The sequence below is a fragment of the Pantherophis guttatus genome, chromosome 4 (genome assembly GCF_059756535.1).
Source record: "Pantherophis guttatus breed Tessera chromosome 4, ASM5975653v1, whole genome shotgun sequence".
NCBI classification, from domain to species: domain Eukaryota; kingdom Metazoa; phylum Chordata; class Lepidosauria; order Squamata; family Colubridae; genus Pantherophis; species Pantherophis guttatus.
Genome location: NC_142066.1, coordinates 140,720,859 through 140,743,170, shown reverse-complemented (window position 1 = coordinate 140,743,170; position 22,312 = coordinate 140,720,859). Strand labels below are relative to the sequence as shown.

Here is a 22,312-nt window from a genome sequence, read left to right as displayed (position 1 = left end):
ATTGAGAGCCTCCGCTCCTGGAGTCGGAAATCTGGAGAAGAACCTCGGGAGTTGTGTATTCTTTTCCGTGGCGAACAGATCCACCATAGGCGTCCCGAACCTGTTTACAATCTGTAGAAATAGATTTGGGTGCAATCTCCATTCCGACTGATCTATGATCCCCCTGCTTAGCCAGTCTGCCTGTTGATTTAAGGAACCTGAAATGTGTTCCGCCTTTATGGACAGTATGTATCTCTCTGCCCATGCCATCAGTCTTTCTGTCTCGTTCATGAGCGATTTGGATCACGTGCCTCCCTGTCTGTTCAAATGAGCCTTTGTGGCCATATTGTCTGTTAGAACTAATACATGTTTCTGTGCCACTTCCTGATGGAAATGTCTTAGCGCTAATCTGACTGCTCTTAATTCTAGCAAATTTATGCTGTACTGTTTCTCTACGGGAGACCATGTTCCTTGTGCTAGTTGAGACCCAAGATGGGCTCCCCATCCCATAAGACTGGCATCCGTGGTGAGCTTGATCCTTGGTGGCTCTATAAATAGCGTCCCCGCCCTCAGGGCTGGTGATATCCACCATTTTAGTGATAATTTCACTGCCGGAGTCAGCTTGATCTTGAACTGGGAGTCTACCATGCCCTGCTTTTGGTCGGGCAACAGAAGCAACTGTAACTGACCAGAGTGGCGTCGAGCCCAAGGCACAATGTTTATACATGAGATTATTTTGCCCAATAGTTGAGACAACCGAATCAAAGGCACAGTTCTCAGACACAACACTTGAGAGATCAATTTCCGAATGCTGGATTGGCGCTCTGGAGAAAGATATACTATTCCCTGCCTGGAATCTATGACTGCCCCTAGATGTAATATTCAGGTTGTTGGCACCAGCTGGCTCTTGTCCCAGTTGATAGTCAAGCCATGATTCTGCAACGTTTGAAGAACTCTCTGTCTGTCCAGGTTTGCTTGATCTACTGATGACGACAGGATCAAAATATCATCCAGATAACAGACAATTCTGACTGATTTCTCCCGCAGTGTTGCCGCTACGGCTGCCATCAACTTTGTGAATATCCTCGAGGCAGACGAGAGGCCAAAAGGCATAGAACGGTATTGAAAATGGCGATCCGCATACGCGAATTTGAGAAATTGCCTGTGCGCTGGGTAGATGGGCACGTGCAGATATGCCTCCTTCAGGTCGATGGACTGCATAAGATCGTTGGAGCGGATACATCCCAGAAAAGACCTGAGGGAGTGCATCTTGAAACGGCGATACCTCACATGGAGATTTAACCGCTTCAAATTGTGGATGCCCCGCCATCCGCCTGAGCTTTTGGGCACAAGAAAAAGGATTGAATAGAATCCCTTGTGTACTTGATGTTGAGGCACCGGTTCTATTGCTTTTATCTGAAGTAAGTGTTGAATTTCCAACTCCATGAGTTGTCTCTTGAAGGGAAGGTTTGAAAAGGGACATTGAAGGAAACACATTGGAGGAGGTGACGTGAATTCCAGTTGTAGTCCGTCCGTCACTGTACGAAGAATCCAATTGTCTGTTGTTGAAAGTTTCCACTGGTTGCAAAACAATTGGATTTTCCCTCCAATGGGTACAAGGATTGACGAGTCATTTTCCTCTGCGGAATGAGCGAGAACCCGTTCCCCTGAAAGGGCGTTTGAAACCGACCTGACGTCTTCCCCTGTCTCGAAAGGACGCTCTATCTGAAAAGGAAGAATACTGTTGAGCAGAGGATCTTTGAAAATAGAAACCACTGGGTCCCTGCTCCGGCCGAAAGGACTGTCTTGGATATGATGGAAAACGTCGATCAGGACGTCTATATGAAGATGGTAGTACTTTCTTTTTATCTCATCCTTACACCAAAATTGACTCTAATGATGCACCAAATAGGGACTGTCCCTGATATGGCGCCGCAGTAAGACGCCATTCTGATTTCGTATCAGCCCTCCACTGGCGCAACCAGAGGAGGCACCGCGATGTTACTGCGGAGGCCAATGCTCTGGATGCAAATTTGGCTGCGTCCAGAGAGGCATCGGCTGAGTACTCTGCCGCTGCAATTAACTTAGCCACATCTTGCAGAAGTCTGGCATCTTGAGGAGTCACCCTCTCTCTTAATTGCCAGAGCCAAGTCAACGAGGCTCTATTGAAAAAGGACGTGGACGTTGCGGCCCTGATTGCCCAAGCGGCAGCCTGATGAGTTTTTTTTTTTTTTATTGAAAAGTTTTACAAAAAGTTTACATATTTCCCCCCCCCTTCCCTACCTCAACCTCCCCCCTCCCCCCCTCCCGTTCCCAGAACAAATTACAGGGTATAAACTTCAACGATCATAATCAATCCTAATCTAAACAATTATGACATTTCACATCTCTTGTTTCTTCAATTCCCTAATTACCCGCCTAGCTTTATTACTTAAAGACACAATAAATATCTATATAATCATTCATAACCTATCTGCAATTTCTTATTCCGATATTTATTTTGAATATAATCTATCCACCTTCTCCAGTCTCTTAAATATCTTTCATTTGAATGATCCTTCAGGTACGCCGAGATTTTTGCCATTTCCGCTAGATTTATAACTTTCATTGTCCACTCTTGGATTGTAGGTAAATCTTGCTTCTTCCAATATTGTGCCACCAACAGTCTTGCTGCAGTTATTAAATTCAAAATCAATTTAGTCTCTATAACTGTACAATCCGTAACTATACCCAAAAGAAACAGCTGTGGTGTAAATTTCAACCTCTTTTTAAGAATATTTTGTAAAATCCACCAGATTTTAATCCAAAACGCTTTAACCTTTTTACATGTCCACCAAATGTGAAAATAAGTAGCATCCTCACAATTACATCTCCAACATTTTGGTTGTACATTCGGATACATACGAGATAACTTTTTTGGATCTAGATGCCATCTATAAAACATTTTATAAAAGTTCTCCCTTAAATTTTGCGCTTTGGTAAATTTCGGATTTTCTTTCAAGCCTCTTATTCTCACGGCAAATTCCATCATCTTATATTGTGTCAACAACATTTCAGCTTCTGCTTTGTCAATCTTAGTTTGTGATTCCTCAACTTTACCATCTAAAATCTCATTAGCTTGAGCAACCTCATCAATTCTATCTTCTACATAACTAACATGTTTTGCCAGTCCCTGGCGTGCAAAGACTATATCTTCCCTTATATGTTGATTTCTTGTCTTAATTATGTCCTTCATTTCTTCCATTTGATCTGAGACTCCTTTAAATGCAAATGCAATGTCCTCTTTAAAACCTTCTTTGATTTCTTTCATGGCTTCCTGAAACATCTCAAGTGTTAACATTTGTGCTTGTGGTTGTAACTGTGGTTGTAATTGAGCTTGTGTATCTGCCGGAGGCAAGAAGGTTTGCAACCTACTAGTTTGAGCTGGGGAACTTCCCGCACTCGCTGCTTTAGGCAACACCAATTTTGTCTGCTTTGAAGCCATTTTAAAATTACACAGTCTCAGGAACAGTTCTTATAGCCAGCGAGAAAAAATCAGAAAATCTTTAAGATCTTTAAATTTTAATTCCCAAAGTCCAGGATATAAGATTAAATCCAAAAATTTTTTAAGCGGAGTTGTTAACTGGTAGGCATTAATGAGTTAACAAGCCTGTAACAACTTTCTTCTTAAGTTTCACTTTCGTCTCTTTGTCTTAACGAGCCGGCGCCATCTTCCCCTCCCTTTCCACTCCAGCTCCGCTCATATAGGCTCGAAAAGAAACGATGTTCAAAGGAATTAAAGTGTAAGTACTTGCAATTATGTAGTCTCCTGTTTTTGTTCTGCCTGCTTCAATTTTCTCTTTGTATCAATTAAAAGCAGGAGCGGACGTGGCGTTTTGCTCTGCCTTCTGGCAGAGGCATCCCGGCTTTGGAGCTTTTCCCAGGTTCTTGGGGAGCTCGCACTTTTCGAGCCCCAGAATTAATTCTAGGGCTCTTATGGAGCTCTACCCTGCACCTGGCTGCTCACTTCCCCCTCTTCTCCCGGGGGGGAAGGTTCTTCGCCGCTAGACAGCTGATTTTTTGCTGTTCTAGCGGCTAACAAAGTCGCGGGGCTAGCGCTCACCCAGGGAGCGTCCTCAACGTCCTACGGAGCCGCTGGAAGACCTGATGAGTTTTTTTGAAAGTCATCTCTGCACATTTCTCTTCCAATTTCAGACCATCTCCAGCATCACTAATCAACACCGATGGTGAGGTGAGGCTGGCCACGGGCTCATCTACAGAGGGTAACTGTAGTAGAGCATCCAATTCTGGAGAGCTACAATAAAGTTTTCTATCAAATGTATTGGGTCCAGAAATTGAGCCAGGCCGATCCCAAGGTTTTTTAATGACTTGAGAAAACAAATCTGGCAAAGGCACATAGTCATAATCATTTGATGGAACTGGAAATAAACTACTAGTAATTCCAAAATGGGAACTTGGGTCCAAGATCTTGTCACTGCCTTGTTCCATATTGGTAGCTATCCTCGCCTTGCGTAGGAGAGACTTAAAAAGCGAAGGTTTGAAAAGGCCTTGAAAGGTAGGTTTATCTACATCCGTCTCCTCATCATCTGATAGCTCAAATTCATTAAAATAATCTGACTCTGGATTTTCCTCCTCAAATTGACTACAGTTAGCTACAGAATGTTGAATAGTATTGTGAGACACATTGTAGGAGGTTGATGGTGTAGGTCCCGCTAAGAAACCTGATTGTTGCAATCCCGCTTGGAAAATGCGGGAAAATGTTTGTGAAAGTAAGGCCTGGAAATCCAAATTCTGGCCCTGTAATAACCCTTCTCCCACACGCAGGCCAGCAGCCGTAGGGGTGAAGGTGGCCTCAGGGGCAGCCTGAACAAAGGGTTGCTGTCTGGTCCCCACAGTGACCCTGCTTTGGGTCTCTGTATTCATAGACTTAGCTGACAGAGACAAGCCTTGATTGTCTGAAGATAAATCAGCCTGCTGCCAAGTTATATCTTCCTCATCTATCTCTGGACACATTAGAGGTTCAGTAGTCTGAGGTAAATTCACTTCCTGAGCCTCTCTCTGGGGTATAGCTTGAGCTGCCAGTCTGGCCTTATTAAACTGTTTTTCGAGGGCATTATGTCTACGTTGATCCTCTCTGGAAGGCCTTTCCCCCTGTCTGCACAGGGATTGGTCAGTAATATCCCTGGTCCTAGCTCTGCCTTTCTTGGATTTATTAGGCTTAGGGGATGGTGCTCTGGGTGGTGAATCAGCCTGTTCCAATTCTGATGAAAGATCTATCTCTGCCATTATTGGAAAATTAATAACCAATCCCCCAAACAGTAATTAAAAGGTCAGAAAAATTTATACTTTCCTTTGATGGCTGTATACAGGAGGTCAGACAATGCCAGACAGTGTCTGTAGTTATTCACCTCGCAACAGCCGTTAACGGTCCACCAACGGCTCAGGCAAAAAACGCTGCCCTAGACCGCTCTAGCAAAATGGCAGCTGGGCGCAGAAAAAGGCAGATCAAATGGCAAGCGTGAAATCGGAACCTCAGCCGACTCGCCTTCAAGTGCAGCCTCTCTCCCTTCTGCCGATCTTCGTTGCGAAGTGCCCTCCTGTTATCTGGAGTTTGCTCGCAACGCAGGGACTCCCAAGCCGCATACAATGGAAGGAAACGATGCGGAGAGTTGCGAGAGCGAGGGCGGTTCTGCAGGCGCGCCGGGTAACCAGCTCCTCGCTCGCGGCTCAAACGGCTGCTTTAGGACCGTTTCAAGGTCCCCTTTCCTTTGCGCTGTCAGAGAACGTCCAAAGGCGGCTGGCGCCCAAGCCAGGAAACGCCGAAGCCGCCCAGCGCCAAATTATCTGATCTTTTTTTAAATGCAACCCTCCAAAGTACAAAACAGCTGAGGTTTTTTAACCTTTGAAGCAAATTTGACAGTTTATATATCAAAACCAAAGGCACTCCAGTCTAATCACCTCTGACTGAGTGAAAAGATTGGACATGCGCAGAAGGAAGGGGCCTGACCAGGCTGTAGAGGAAGTTTGAATGGCACTCAATCTATCCAATGGCGATGGAACCTTCCCCAATCGGTGGAATATCGGAGCAGCGAGGGAGGAAAATTAAGCCATTTATCTATAACAGTGTATCATAAATACATAAAAATATTTTATAGATGTAATTTTGTTAAGTAACCTTCAAACCAGCTATCACTGTAAATAGGTCAATAATACTTATTTTTATAGCACATGATATTATTAAATGTAGATACACCAACTTAATAATCAATTTTATTTAATACATTGAATTATTATTTTAAAAAGTATAAACTGTATAATTCACCTCTAAGTACACCTATTTCCATATCCTATTTTTGCTCCAATATATCAATAATTAGACCTATGACTATATAGAAAAATTACCAGAAAAAAAAAGATGTTACTGTGCATTCTATTTTCCTGCTGCTTTTGGAGTTGTCCACATTTTAAGAGTTTATTTTAAGAAAGATCAATATTCAGGAGTCCTTGACTTACAACAAGAATCGAGCCCCAAATTTCTGTTGCTAAGTGAGACATTGTTAAGTGAATTTTGTCCTATTTTCTTGCCACAGTTGTTAAGTTAATCATTGTACTTGTTAAATTAGTGATATGATTGTTAAGCAAATCTGGCTTCCTCGTTCAGTTTGCTTGTTAGAATGTCACAAAAGGAGATCACATTACCCTGGGACACCACAACCGTTATAAATGTGAGTCAGCTGCCGAGCAGCTTAACTCTGATCACATGACCCTTTGGATGATGCAACGATCATACGTGTGAAAAATGGTAATAGGTCACTTTTTTCCATGCAGTTGTAACTTTGAATGATCACTAAATGAAGTAACTGTTGTAAAATTGAGGACTACCTGTACTATACTTTGTTTTATACATAGAACAAAATAGTTATTTCAACTGTTCTAGGCTGCTTCCAACAGCTGTGCTGTTTTATATTATAGCAGGATTATTTTAAAAATTTGATTCCAATCAATACTGATCAGTAGTTTCTTAGCTGCTTAAGTCCCTGCTGCTGCTGACTTAAGTTGGGTTGGATGGAATATTGGAGGAAAGAAGCAGCACATGTCTTAGTAATGAAGTATCTTTCTCACTGCAACAGTTGCTAATGAAATACCCAAAAAGAGAGGATCAAGAGAAGAGAATATACTGTATATTGCTCAGGATTGGAATTCTTGGTCTCTGAGCTTGTTTGATTGCAGACTTTTTGTTACCAGACTGTTATGAAGTGACTGATCCAAATTTACTTACTAAAATTCCATAGCTAAGGGCAGATTAAATTTAAGTCTCCCCGGTTCTAATACAACAGCATAACCACTACACAGCTCTAACACAGTCCTTATTCTAAACACACAAATTTAATACAGAAGAGGAAATGCTCAACAAAATATAAAATAATATAAAATTAGCTAATATGTACCTTAAAATTATCTTTAAAACAACATACCTTCATCTGCAGAATGTTCTGAAAATATTCAATAGCTTCAAAGGCAGGTTAATTGTTCCCAATCTTAAAAGGAAATGCAAAAAATAGGATTAAGTAACACATGGCCACTAATCCTGGAGTTATGGAACAGATAAACCAGCTGAGGGAATAAAGCTGAATCTCATTTACTGGCTGATTGCATATTGCACTCCCATTAACTGAATCATGATTTCCCGAATTAACTAGATGTCTTAGTTCACATATGATAGTAAACCATTAATTAACTATATCAACTAATAAAGTTAATTGCTCTGGGCCATAAAAAATAAATTATATTTAAATCTAATGCTATCAAAATGACATTTGTGAACCTGCACATCTGCATATATACAGAAATCAAACTGATGTATTGGTACAAAGAGATGAGGCAGATGGAACAGATCATAAATCCACTGAAAAGACACAATTTGGTGGTAGATTACTACAGATGTAACAACTGTTGCTGAGATTTAGTTAGGCAAAGCCAGGAATATAACCCAAGATTCTTCCTTCAAAGTTTCAGATCCTACAGCTGTCATAACTAAAACCAAGAAAAAGGGCGTTGGTCCTATCTGAGACGCACCTTCTCGTTGGGTGGAGACAACAGGCAGGATGGGTACGCTCATCTGTTCAAACTGATAGACTGAGCCTGTCAAAGTTGTTAAGTCCCGCCCTTGTTACTGGGTAGACCCAGCTTTTGGCGAAGACAAGAAGACAGGCTCGGCGTGTGGGAAGCCAAACAAGAGAAGGAAGGAAATAGGTAGAGAGATAGAGACTAGACTGGCAAAAGGGAGGGTCTGGCTGCTCTCTCCACCCAACAAGAAGGTGCGTCTCAGGTAGGACCAACACCCTTTCTCCATTGTGGGTGGAGACAGCAGCCAGGATGGGACATACCAAAGATCACTCTCCCTACAGTTGGGGGGGACCAGGCTGGTCCGAAGAACCCTCCCCCAAGAGAACTCACTGCAGCACCCTACGACCAAAAGCGGCATCTACCGAAGCAAACTTGTCCAGTTTATAGTCCTGGATGAGTGGAGAAGGTGAAGTCCACATCGCCGCCCTACAGATTTTGAGCAGTGAGGCCTGCATGGCCCAAGCCGCCGATGTCGCAGCGCTGCGGGTAGAATGCACAGTCAGTCGAGGAGGTCTCGGTAGGGAACATAGTTCGTAGGCCTTGGCTATCATCTGCCGGATCCAACAACCGATGGTCGGTGACGACACCTTGCAATCTAAGGACACCGGCAGGAAGGAAACAAATAAGAGATTCCGTTCTGCTGAAGTCTGCAGTCCGTTTAATGTAAATGCGTAGCATTCGTCAGATATCCAGAGAGTGCCACTGCCGTTCGAGCCAGTGAGCCGGGCAGGGGCAAAGGTTGAGCAGGACAAGTTCCTGCGTGCGATGGAAGGTCGTATTGACCTTGGGCACAAATGTAGGATTCAGACAGAGTACCACACAACCCACGTGGAACACACAGAGGTCATTACAGATGGAGAGGGCGGCAATCTCCGAGATGTGGCGAGCCGAGATAATCGCAACCAAAAAGGCAACTTTGCACATTAAGAGTCGCAGGCTAGTCGTCAGCAAAGGCTCGTACAGGACACCCGTGAGAGAATTAAGAACTATGGAGACGTCCCAGGTTGGGTACCTATGTAGAACAGGAGGGCACAGATTGGTAACGCCCCGCAGGAACTGGCGAATCAATGGGTGCTGGGCCAAGGAAGATAACGATCCAAAGGTAAGTATCGATGAGATCGCCGCCACCTGCCTCCACAATGTATTAGGAGAAAGTCCCTTGGAAAGGCCCTCCTGAAGAAACACCAGTATATTGACGATCGAGGCCTGGAGGGGTTGAACCCTGGTCCGATCACACCATGTACAAAAGGCCCGCCAGGTGGCCGAGTAAATTTGGTCCATAGAAGATCTCCGTGAGGCCTGAATGGTGCAGATCACGTCTGCCGGGATGTTGGCATTTCCTAGAGCCCGCCGCTCAACCGCCAAGCGGTCAGACGGAGTCATTGCAGATCCGGGTGTCTCACTGCCCCTTAAGTCAGGGCATCCTCCAGTTGAGGCAGTTGCCAAGGCGGGGCCACTGACAACAACACTAGGTCTGCAAACCAAGGTCTGCGTGGCCAATGCGGGGCCAGAAGGATTAGCTCCACTTGTTCCAACAACAACTTGTGAAACACTCGGGACAGCAGGGAGACTGGAGGAAACGCATAGAGTAGTCTCGGCGGCCATGGGGAGCGGAGGGCGTCGGTGGCCTCCGCACGCATCGACAGGTACAGCGAGATGAAGCGTAGAAGCTGAGCATTGTCCGACGTGGCAAAGAGGTCGATCACCAGAGTCCCGAAGCGTGCAGCAACTTGGCGGAAGATGTGCAGATGAAGGCACCATTCTGCGTGATCCAGGCGCTGATGGCTTAGCCAGTCCGCTTGTACATTGGCGACGCCGGAAATGTGTTCTGCCCGCAACGAGGCAAGGTGAGCCTCCGACCAGACGCCCAACCTCAACGCCTCTGACATCAGGAATAGGGTGTGCCCCCTAGGCGATTGATATGGGCCTTCGCTATAATATTGTCTGTGAGGACCAGGACGTGAGAGTTGGAGATGAGGTGTCGAAAGGCTCGAAACGCCAGGTAGACCACCCGCAGTTTCAGCCAGTTGATGGAGCGACGGGTGTCGATGCCATTCCAGGTACCCTGTGCAACTTGACCCAGACAATGAGCCCCCCAGCCCTGAAGGCTGGCGTCCGTTGTTACCACCACTCTTTGCGGGTCGAAGAAGAGACAAGCTTGGGATAGTGCCGGAGACCGCCACCACCCTAGGGACCTGATCACCCTCCTGGGAACGGGAACATTCGAAGTCGAAGTGCCTCTGCCCGCCTTCTGCAACGGCAAAAGAAACCATTGAAGTTCCCTTGAGTGCAACTGGGCCCAAGGAACTATCAAGATGGCGGAGATCATTTTGCTCAGGAGCTGTGATAGTACAAGGGGAGACACAGATCTGGCTCGTTCAACCTTAGAAACCAGGGACCTCAAGCTATCCTGTCGCTCGCACGAAAGGTAGACCCTCCCTGCCACTGAATCAATCAGGGCCCCCAGATGGAGCAAACGAGTGGTAGGGAAAAGATGGCCCTTCTCCAAGTTAATGAAGAAGACATGGGCAGCCAGGGTCTGGAGAGTAAGCTGCAGGTCAGAGGAAGCCTGTTGTGGGGTAGAGGACTAAATTAAGATATCGTCTAAGTAGCACTGTAGACAAATGGAGTTAGCCCTAAGGAATGCTGCTAAGGTAGCCAGTACCTTGGTAAAGGTACGAGGGGCAGACGAAAGGCCAAAGGGCAAGGGCCGATACTGGTAATGGCGCCCCCCATAGCAGAATCGAAGGAACCTCCGATGGGAGGGGAGGATGGGAATATAGAATAGGCCTCAGTGAGGTCTATGGAAGAGAGGAGATCACCCCTCCTAACACTGTCGAGAATAGATCTTAAGGACTGCATCTTGAACTTGCGGTATACAACATACCGGTTCAAACGTTTAAGGTCCAGAATAGGTCTCCATCCCCCACACCCCTGATGACTTTGGTACAAGAAAAATACGGGAATAAAATCCGTCTCCCGTTCAACATCAGGCACCGGTTGAATAGCTCTGATGGAAAGGAGATGCTGAACCGCTGAGTCTATAAGGGACCGTTTCTCGATGTCATTAGAAAGCAGACAGCACAGAAAGAACATCGGAGGAGGAGAGAGAAATTCAATGGCCAATCCAGGTCATAAGGTGGCCAGGATCCATTTATCCGAAGTGGTACCTTCCCAAACAGGGGCAAAGAGGGCCAATCTGCCCTCTATGGGAGGATCCGAGATGCAGTTAACGATGGCACCTGGAGAAACGACCTCCCCCCCCCTCGAAAGGGCCATTTGGAAACAAAGGTCCTACTTCTGGGCGCCCTGTCCTGAGCGCCCCGCTGCCTAGACTGAAAATTCCCCTGAGGTCTGGCAGAAGGGGCAGCAGAATGAGCTCCCTCATATGATCGAGACTGGGGACGGGATGGGTATGGACGGAACCTCGACTCCCCCCTACGGAATACAACTGGAAGGACCTTCCTTTTGTCTTTTATTTCAGTGAGGAATGCGTCAAGGGGGTCCCCAAATAGCTTGGAACCGGCGAAGGGAACCGAAGCCAGACGCCACTTATGCCTAGCGTCGGCTTGCCAGTGGCGAAGCCAGACCAAGTGACGGGCTGTAACGGCAGAGGCGAGGGATTTAGCCATGAAGCAAGCGGCATTGAGGGTAGCGTCCGCTGAGAACTACGTGGCAGCTATAATCTTGTTTAGATCCTGTCGGACACGGACATCTTCAGTAGCCAAATTCTCTTGTAGATGACGGAGCCATAGGAGAGTAGTGCGGTTAAAGAACGACACTATAGATGCCACCCGGATGGCCCAAGTGGCCCCCTGGTGCACCCGTTGCAATATTTGCTATGCTCGGTGCTCCTCCGGACGGAGTCCTTCATCTGGATCGCCAGGAACTGCAGTTTGTAGTAAGAGTGCGGCCACAGGAGCATCTACAGACGGGACCTGGAGAAGGGTAGCGAGATCCGGAGCCACACCGGAATTCTATCGGTCTGATGCCGTAGGGGTCGGAGCCAATCCAGGTTACGACCACTGCTACCGGATAACATTGAGAAACAGAGGAAGGGTAGGGATGACGTCTACAGGCCTGGATGATTCAGCGAACAGGTGGTCTAGAGCCCCTTTGGCCGTACTCGGGGTAACCGGCGGTGGAGCTGGAGAGCTCAGCTGGGCCGTATTGATGGCTTTGTGCATAATGATTTGAACAAAGCTTGTGGAAACAAGCCCGTAAACGCAGGCTGGTCCGGAGGAAGATCCTCGTCTTCTGACAAGTCGAAATCGTGAGATTCCCCCTCGGCCTGTGACAATTTGCGGCTCGAAATAGAAGAAACTGGGGAATCCGGTGCTTCTATGGAAAGAGCGTCCTCTTGTGCGGCACCCACCCGGGAGGTAGACACGCCAGAGCAGACAGAAACAGCTCTGCTGCCAGGAAGAGCTTGAGACACCAATGACTGTTGCACTGCTGCCACAATTATCTGTTGGATCTGGTCTGGCGAGAGAAAGGAAGACTGGCATCCGAGGTGACCACCACTCGTTGAGGCTCGAGGAAGAGGGAGCCGGCCGACAGAGCCGGCGATGTCCACCACCTGAGGGACCTGCGAACTGCTGAGGGAACAGGAATCGGCCTGGTTGACGTAGCTCTATCCGCCTTCTGTAAAGGTAAAAGGAACCATTGAAGCTCCCGGGCGTGGAGCTGAGCCCAGGGAACAATGGTTATGGCCGAAATCATCTTCCCCAAGAGTTGGGAAAGAACATAAAGGGAAACAGCAGAACACTTTTCAATCCTAGATATCAATCCTCACAGACTATCCTGTCTCTCTGAAGAAAGAAAAACCTTCCCCTGGACAGAGTCAATGAGGGCCCCCAAATGGACCAGGGAGGTACAGGGAATTAAGTGGCTCTTCTCAAGATTAATCGAAAAGCCATGAGAAGCCAATGTCTCCAGAGTGAGCTGGAGATCCCAGTTAGCCTGTTGGAGGGACGAGGACAAAACAAGAATATCATCCAGGTAGCAGAGTAACCTAACTGAACGAACCCTGAGGGAAGCAGCTAAGGCAGCTAATACCTTAGTAAAGGTGCGGGGAGCAGAGGAGAGGCCAAAGGGAAGGGCCCTGTATTGATAGTGGACCCCCCCCATAACAAAATCTCAAATAACGCCTATGGGAACGACAAATTGGAATATGCAAATAGGCCTGTTAGATCTATCGAAGAAAGGAGATCGCCCCTCCTAACGCCGTCAAGGATGGATTTTAAAGATTGCATCTTGAACTTTCAGTATACCACATACCGATTCAACCTTTTAAGGTCCAGAATGGGTCTCCACACACACACACACCCAAGGACTTAGGCACCAGAAAAACCCGGGAATAGAATCCCATACCCCGTTGATCAGGAGGAACAAGTTGGATAGCCCTGATGGAAAGGAGATGCTGTACCACAGTGTCCATAAGGACTCGTTTTTTCAGATTATGAGAAATCGGACAGCAAACAAAGACACTCGGAGGAAGAGAAAGGAATTCAATGGCCAAACCAGATTTTAAAGTGGCCAGGACCCATCTATCGGAAGTAGATCTCTCCCAAGCTCCCAAGAGGCAGCAAAGAGAGCCAATCTGCCGCCTATGGGAGGACCTGAGATGCAACTAGCGACGGCGCCAGTAGGAACGACCTCCTCCCCCCCGAAAGGGCCATTTAGAAACAAAGGGCCTACCACGAACCGATCTATCCTGAGAACCCCGGAATCTATTAAAGTTAGTGGAGGGCCGAGAAAAACCAAAGGAGAAAGACCCACCCGCATTGTTACCTCTAAACTGAGAATGAGGGGTGTAAGGGGAAAAACGGGACTCCCCACTGCGGAAGATAGGTGCCAAGATCTTCTTTTTGTCTCTTGTTTCAGTGAAACGGCTCCAAAGCGTCTCCAAACAACCTGGCACCCCCAAAGGGAACCGAGGCTAGGCACCATTTGTGTCTAACGTCAGCTTGCCAGTGACGCAACCATACTAACCGGAGGGCAGCCACAGAGGAAGCAAGAGCTTTAGAAGCGAAGCGGGCGGCAATTAAGGAAGAGTCCGCTGAAAACTGCAGAGCTGCAACAATTTTGTTAAGGTCCTGTTTGATCCGCAAATCATCAGGTGACAATTTTTCCTGCAGCTGCCTCAACCAGAGCAGGGTAGACCGGTTAAAGAAAGAAGCTGTGGTAGCAGCTCTAATAGCCCAGGCGGACCCTTGGTGTGCTTGTTGTAGGACCAAGTCCGATCTACGTTTGTCCGGGCATAGTGCTTCATCGGATCCCCTGGGACGTTGACATTAGGTAGTAAGGCGACGATGGGCGCGTTGACAGAAGGAATTTGAAGAATGGAGTCCAATTCCGTAGCCACCTGAAAGTTCTTCCGGTTGTTGGCCGAGGGCAGGACAGCTGAAGTTGGAGAAGACCACTGCCGCTTCACTGTGTCCAAGAAGAGCGGTGGAGTTGGCACAGATGTAGTTGGCTTAGCAGGTTCAGCAAACACGGGGTCTAACGAGTCAGCTGAAGAGGCAGGCACAGGATCTACGACTGGAGAGGACATATGAGCCGTGGAAACAGCTTTAAACAGTAGCGACTTGAACAATGATTGCGGAAACAACCCCGTAAAGGAGGGCTGGTCCAGAGGAAGATTATCATCGTCTGAGAGGCCCGAGTCGCTATACTCAGCATCCGCCAAGGCTTTGCAGGTTTGCAGTAGAGATGGTAACAGGACAATCCTGGAGCGACATCTGATCCGGAGTGACCGGGCGAGAAAGTGTCGAGGGGGCTGAGGTCACCCGTACTGTAGAAGGCTGAGTGACAGCGCAGGTAAGATTAGCGCAGGCCTTGTCGCATAATTTCTTTAGAACTTTGTCCCTTCTTTTTTCAGCTCTAGAAGTAGAGATCTGTGCATCAGACTTGTGACGGGTGTTAGACGCATGTAAAACTGGGGATGGCTCCTGAGAGGCCTCCTGAGCTAAAGGCTGGTCAGCAGATCGAGAGTCTGGCCGATCACTGTCAGAGACTCCGGCCTTACAACCATGCTTTGATTTAGCCAGCGCTTTTGGCATGGTGTCTGGCAAGGAGCTCACAACTGAAGCAGGAAGCAAAGGGCGGAAATTGCAACAGCAATGGGAGCGCAGGAAACTCCACAAGACTACAAAGTCAATGTGAGCAGGCCAAGACAACAAGGGAGCATAGACTCCTCTGGTAAGCCCTTTGCAAGTCACAGTCCAAGCAGGCCAGGGGGCGTAAAAGCTCCACAAAGGCTTGCAACAATGGCCAAATTCAGTTCCACCAGGCAGGGAGTGCAAAGGGATTCAGGTGGCTTGGTCACTATATGGGAGCAGAGGCTCCACTAGTTCTGTGTCCCAATCAACAAATTCAGTAGTCTTAAGGTTGTTAAACAGCAGCAGGCAGAACAGAAAGCTATGTTTATTAATTTGAGGCTAGAAGCGACGAAAAAGTCAGTCAAAATGGCCGCCGCCCTCACTCTGAAGCCAAACTTCTGCTGGCAAGTAGATCTCAGTAGAAAGGAAGCAATCAAAATGGCTGCCGCTCCTATTTCGAAGCCAGAACCTCCTAAGGGCAATTAAAATGGCCGCCGCTTCTATTCCGAAGCCAGAACCTTCTGAGGGCAATTAAAATGGCCACCGCAGGCTCCAATGAGGGGAATCTTAGTGGTCGAGCAAGGAGAAAACAAAATGGCCGTCGCAACTTGCCGAAAGTAATTTCTTGCCACCCAATTTAAAACGGAGGCTAAAACGGCCATTCGATCAAGTAAGTACCTCTGAAAGGCCTCCCAGCCCAATCAATGAAACAGGGAAGGCAAGCGCCCCCTCCCAGGGGTGCTAAAACCACAGAAAATGCCCCACGGAGAAGGGCAAGTAGAAATCAACACAACGTTGTTAAACAGTCCAAAGGTCGATCCAACAGATAAGAGGGAAATTCAGAAAATGTAGTCAAGAAATCCATAATCAAAAAGCCAGAAAAAACATCCAAATGGAACTAAATAGCCAGAGATATAGTCAGAGCTAAAAACCCACACGCCAGATCAAGCTGAAGGACTGAGTCAAAAGCGAGTCTGCCCGGCAACAAGGGCGGGACTTGATGTTATTGATAGACTCAGTCCTTCACGCTGATTGGCTGCTGCTACCCATCCTCGCTGCTGTTTCCACTCTCAATGGAGAAATAGCGGCTGCAAGTCAATAACTACTGTGGTCAAGCGATTCGCCAAACGCGCTGACAGGAACAAGGTGGTAAAACTGACAGAGCGGCTAGGCAGTCTTCGCACCAAATTTCACTTTGAAAGAACGGGCACAATAACAGCAGCAATGCCGAGAAAAGAACCCCCAGTGTTCCACCAGTTATAACCGGGAGCATGAGGCTCCACGAGTTGCTGGTGGGAGCACAAAGCTCCACGGGTAGACTCCAAAAGTGATCAAAGGAACCAGAGCCAAAAGGCAAGCCGCAAAACAGCAGACTGTGAGGGAGAAGCCAAAATGACCGCTGGTAGACACTGCAGGGGAGTACAAAGCTCCACAAACCGTACTTCAGCCTCCGAAGCTTTGGAAAGTATAATAGCCTCAGCCACGGGAGCGCGAAGCTCCACAAATAGACTCCGAAGGCAAGCAAGGTAAGCAAGGACGAAATGCAAGCTGCGAAATAAACCGGCTGTGAGGGAGAAGCTAAAATGGCCTCCGGAAGCTGACAAGGAGCGTGAAGCTCCACAAACCTCAAGTTAGCCTCTGAAGCATTGGGCAAGGTAACAGCCTCAGTCATGGGAACACGAAACTCCACCAGTCCCCAAACTGAACCAAACGAAAGGGGATAATAATTTGAGGAAGGAGGGAAAGGATTAACATCCCCCCCCCCCCAGATAACTAGCTAGGCTAGTTAGTGGTAAAGTCTTACTGTATTAAATCGAAATCCAAAGAAGTCCAGTAACAATCCAGGTCAAAATACCGTTAAAGCCAACAACAATGTGCAATCAGGAAAAGGGGCAAAAGCCAAGGAAAGATAGAAATAGCAAGAGGAACAGTCCCACACACCTGTCCAGGCTGACAGACTGAGCCAAAAGCTGGGTCTACCCAACAAGGGCGGGACTTAACAACTTTGACAGGCTCAGTCTATCAGCTTGAACAGACGAGCACACCCATCCTGGCTGCTGTCTCCATCCACAATGGAGAAGGAAATGATCACAGGGTTTCCAATGAACATGCCTGCTATTAGATATGCTAATCCAAGAGTGATCAAATGTGAATGGCTTTATTCAGAGCTGCAGGGACAAATTAGGGCTCGCTTTGGTGTATCACCTAGCCTGCCGTCTAGCAAAAATCACGCCTGAACTCCTTTATCTCACAGCAGAGCCTGTGGTAGAGTTTTCAAACTTTTAGTGTTGGATGCATTTCAACCTTCTTGCTCCAGGGTGGAATATGGTGGGCCTAAGGAAATTGTGGTTTCAGCCCCAATTCACGTGGGTGGCACAAGTTAGACTTGGTGCTCATGATTTGAAGATGAAGTACATTACCATTAATGCCTACAGTAACCAGATCAATTTCTGATCAATGTATCAATAGCTGGCATCCTGAACAATTTATTGTTTGTTTGTTTGTTTGTTTGTTTTGAAAATTTATATGGCCACCCAAATCGCTCCCACTGACTCCAAGCAGCTTCCAAGAATAAAATCCCAATACAAAAATACAAGAAGCAGTAACACTCTGTGCCCCCTTCCCCCTGCAACAACAATTAAACAAACTACTTGATGGGCTACATATCACTCTTAACTCCAGGCCAGTTAACCATGTCTTCATGGTCTTGTGAAAGAGTGTTAAAGTCAACCTTATCCTTACATGGATGATGTTCCACAGGGAGGGAACCATAATGGAAAAGGCTCTTCTTCTTGGACCCACCAGATGGACTTCCTTAGGAGAGGGACCCCATAGTATTCCCTGCCACCCCGCTCTGATGGCTCAATTAGATCTGACTGGAGAAGGCTGGTCCTTCTGTGATGACTCCCCAGGACGATTCCTTAGATACCTCTCTAGATGTCAGCTCGGTGGAAGATGAACCGTTTCTTGGCACATCAAAAGCTGAGTTAATTGATAGCTCCGAACAGCCATCCGGAAGGGATTTGACTGAAGCTCCAGCTGGGAAAAACATGTGAGGAGGAGGAACTGCCTTCTGCACCTCATCCAAGAACATGTAGGGTAGAGAAAAGGCAGGACCAGAGAAGATCAGACAGATTACTTGAAAGAAGAAAGACTCACTCTTTTTTATGGCTACACCAAAAAGCTGGCTATTTAGCACTCCAGACAGAAGGAGGCATTGCTGGGAACAATGTGTTTGTTTCCTAGTTGGGTGTTTTCTGGTTGTAATTCCTGCATCGCTTTGCATTGACACTATGCCTTGACTTGTATTGTGCCTTGGAAACTCTGGACTTTTCTTGACTCATGAGCTCTCTTGTGTTTTGGATTTAAGTTTGCCTGGTGGATTTATTTTGTTTGAGAAACATTCAAGTGCTTTGTAAACTCTTTGGCCATTGCTCTGTGGACTAACATTGGTCTACTCGTCATTGGACTTAATTGGGACAATTCAGTTCTGAGTTTCTTGGTGAAGGGAATTACTGGAGAATATTAATAAACTCACTAAATCACAGCTAGGGGTGTGTGTGAGTGAGTGGGGCAGCACATCTTCACATAATGTGGTTCTGAGCTATGTAGAGCTTTAAAGGTGTAACCAACAGCAAATCGGCAGCCAAAGCAAACTCCACAGAAAAGATGACACATATGCAAATCTAGGCTTGTACAAAACCATGTGTATTGTCACATGTTGAACCAACTGAAACTTCCAGATATTTTTCAAAGACAGCGCCATATAGAGCACATTGCAATAGTAAGACCAGAGATGACTAGAGTGTAGGTAAGCATGAGCAGGGATTGCTGGTCCAGGAAATGGAACTAACTGACACACATCCCTTGGTTGCACAATGACCTTCCAGGCAACAATTGCCATCTGCTCCTTGAGCAGGAAAACCCCCAGATTACACATCAATCTATCTGGGGCAGTGCCACTTCACGTAAGACCAAAGATGGCAATTCTCCACAGGTCAAACAACCACAAATCTGCCACCATTCCGTCTTCCCAGGGTTCAATTTCAGTCTGTTGTGTCCCATCTAGCCCTTAACAGCTTCCAGGCACTGCAAGAGGGAGGTCAGGGATTGCTTAACTCACCATAGGCTGAGACATACAGCTTCATGAGCATGTTAAACAAAAGCAGAGAAAATACAAAGCCTGCAGAATTCTGGAAAGCAGAAGTCAAAGGCCAGACCTCTCATTTCCCATCAACACCAACTGTCAGAAAATCACAGAAGAAGGAAGCAGACCAGGACATCACGATGACCTCCTACTCCCAACCCAAAGCCATTTCAGACGGTTACTATGTTAAATGGTGTCAGAAGCTGTCAAAAAATCAAGTACAGCAAGGATGGATACACTATCCCCACCGCCATCCTACTAGAGACCAAAAAGTACAACTAATACCATTAGTTCAGACTTGAACCCTCATCAGAAAGGATTCAAATAATCCATTTCATTCAAAAACCTCTGGAGTTGGCACTCAACCATCTTCTCAATAATGTTCTCCTGGACAAAAATTATCTAATAGGATGGGATCTAGCAATGCCCTCTTAAGAAGAGGGTGGCGCATCATCTCTTCCTGCAGAAAGGCATTATCACCAGACCCCACAAGCATGTCATCTCCTGGGAAGCTTTCACAAGATAGATTGGACTTGGATCTAAAACACAGGTGCTTGTGCTCATAATCCCTAGGATTATTATGTCTGCAGATTCTTGTTCATTGTTTCTGATTCATACCCTTTTACAGAAGAATAGATGGGACAATAATTCTGCAGAACACTGTGATATATTTCTAAGATTCTTTGTAAATAAAAGTAATCATATGTATATCCCTAAGCCAGTGTAGTAACAAAATTAGTGCTGGTACAGTCACTCGGACAAATTTCATGGTTGAAGATGAATTTCAATCTGAAGTTAAACACATTCTCAGCCATGAAATCTCACTTTGTGACTTTGACTCAATTATTCTTTTTTAGTCTACCTACTCCATAGGCATATTGTTAAAAATGGGCAGAAGGTGCCCTACATATATATCACCTGAATGAAAAGCAAGATACATATCTAATAAATATTTGTTCAAAGTTGGATATTGTTGTGTAAGCCACAGCAATATGAATAAGGTAATATTTTACAATGTGATCTTAGATTATTTTGGTCTCATGAAATTTAAGTAAATGGACAAACTTCTCTGTAGCATGAGGTCAGCTACCTGTAGCTGGTAGCTGATCTGTGTGCCAACCTTGGGGGGGGGGGGGGTTTGGCAGATTGTAAGGAGTTGTGACTGAATTCAGAAAATAACTTATCTTTTTAAGCTTAGACAAAGACAAACAGACAGACGGATGGATGAATACATTTATATGCTGCTTATCTTGCAAATGACGATTGTTTCAACAATCACCAGAAAAGAGGATTCAGAAAAATTACAAAAATTTTGAAGAATGGGGGAAGGCTATCTGAATCTGTCAAGGCTGCATTTGAAGGGAGAACTGAAGAAAGATTTGTAAATCTTGAAAGAAGAAATGAAAGAAAAGATGAAAAATAAAACCTGGAAGAACCTGTGGAGAGTTGAGTGTAGGGAAATCCAAGAGAAAGTATAAATTTTAGAAAGTAAAACTAGAAATAGTAAAGCAATGGAAAAAGATTTGGACAACTTGGCAGTATTGGACTGAAGAGAAAAAGAATTCTGCCTAAGATTCAGAGTAATATCAGAGAAACCAGTGAAAATATTAAACTTATTTAAGCTTCAAATATTTTTTTTGAATGATGTGAAGAATGGGTGCAGAAGTGAATAAAATGTATATAATACATGTAATGCAAAGTTAAGAAATATATCAAGGGATACTCATGTGCATTTTTTTCAGAAGAAGAAAAGAGAACAAGTTCTGCAACAATATTTTAACACCAGACTAAAAATTAACAATTCAGGTGTAATTGTACTTCAAGAAATTCCAATCAGAATAATGTATGAGAGAAAGATGGAAAGATTCTGAAATACTGAACCACAATGAAGGAATGGTTGATAAGAATGACGGAACTTGAAGAAATCTTACTTTTCTCAACCCTGAACTACATCTTATTGGATAAGGCACATTTATTTAGTCTGTCAAAATCCTTCTGAATTTTGAGTATCTTCCAAAGTATTACCAATTCTCGCGAGCTTGGTGTTGCCTGCAAATTTGATGAGCTCCCCTTCTATCCCCTTATCTAGGCCAATTAGGAAGATTGTGACGAACACTGGGCCCCCATACAGAACCTTGAGGCACCCTACTCCATGCTTCCCTCTATGTCAGCGGTTCTCAACCTGGGGGTCGCGACCCCTTTGGGGATCGAACGGCCATTTCACAGGGGTCACCAAAGCCCTCTCTCGCCCTCCCCCCACGCCTTCACTCACCCTCACTCTCTGCTCTGTTGGATCGCCGGCCATTCGCTTATCCCGCCCACTCTCAATCTATTGCTGCCTCCTGAGTCCCAGCTGATGGCTAGAGGAAAAAAAACTGTTTAAATTCTTGCCGCGGGGCTTCAAAGGGCCGCCCTATAGCCAGTGGTGGGATTCTGCCGGTTCCGCCCCACCCCTTGCCCCGCCCCTCCGCACCACTATTTATTGCCAATAAATAGTGGTGGGCGAGGGGCAGGCGAGCCAGCAATTTAACAAATAGTTCGGTGTTTTTTGTAATTTTACTGGCCCCCGGAGCTTCAGCATAGGCTAATTAGCCCTTGATTAGATCGGCTCCCGACTCTCAGCTGATTTGCTCTCAGCTGTTTTGCTCAGGGCTCTGCTGCTTGCTGGAGCAGATTTTTTTCCCCTAGCTATGCTGAAAAACGAAACTGAAAGTAAAGCAGGCTGTTGGCTTTGCTGTTGCTACAACGTTGGAAAATTAGGCAGGCAGATTTCTTTTCTTTTTCCTCACCAAAAAAGGTAGGTGCAAACAATGGGAGATTTAGGGGAAAAGTGGAGAGTTCAAGATTTTAAAACACAAAAGAAAAAAAGCTCTATTTAACTAGGGAATTGTAATAATTGAGATACTATTAATTGTATATTGTGTTGAAAGCAGAAATGGTTAAGTTGTGGTTTGGA

The 22,312-nt window shown here is 46.0% G+C and overlaps 2 protein-coding genes across 13 annotated transcripts in view; one reads left to right on the top strand and one right to left on the bottom strand.

The window, feature by feature from the left end:
• EPC1 (enhancer of polycomb 1) overlaps positions 1-22,312 on the top strand; it is a 126,735-nt gene that overhangs the window by 17,348 nt on the left and 87,075 nt on the right. The gene's annotated exons all lie outside the window — the stretch shown is intronic.
• Positions 1-22,312, bottom strand: part of CCDC7 (coiled-coil domain containing 7) — a 292,932-nt gene that overhangs the window by 246,222 nt on the left and 24,398 nt on the right. For 11 of the 12 annotated variants that reach the window (XR_015734107.1, XM_087892982.1, XM_087892984.1 and 8 more), the window contains exon 4: positions 7,455-7,517. Coding sequence is in view for 1 of the 12 variants with exons in the window: in XM_060683928.2 (XP_060539911.2) it covers positions 7,455-7,460 (6 nt within the window). In the remaining 11 variants the exon portion in view is untranslated. Of the gene's footprint in view, positions 1-7,454; positions 7,518-18,138; positions 18,283-22,312 lie in introns of all 12 variants that reach the window. The other variant, XM_060683912.2, reaches the window with a different exon arrangement.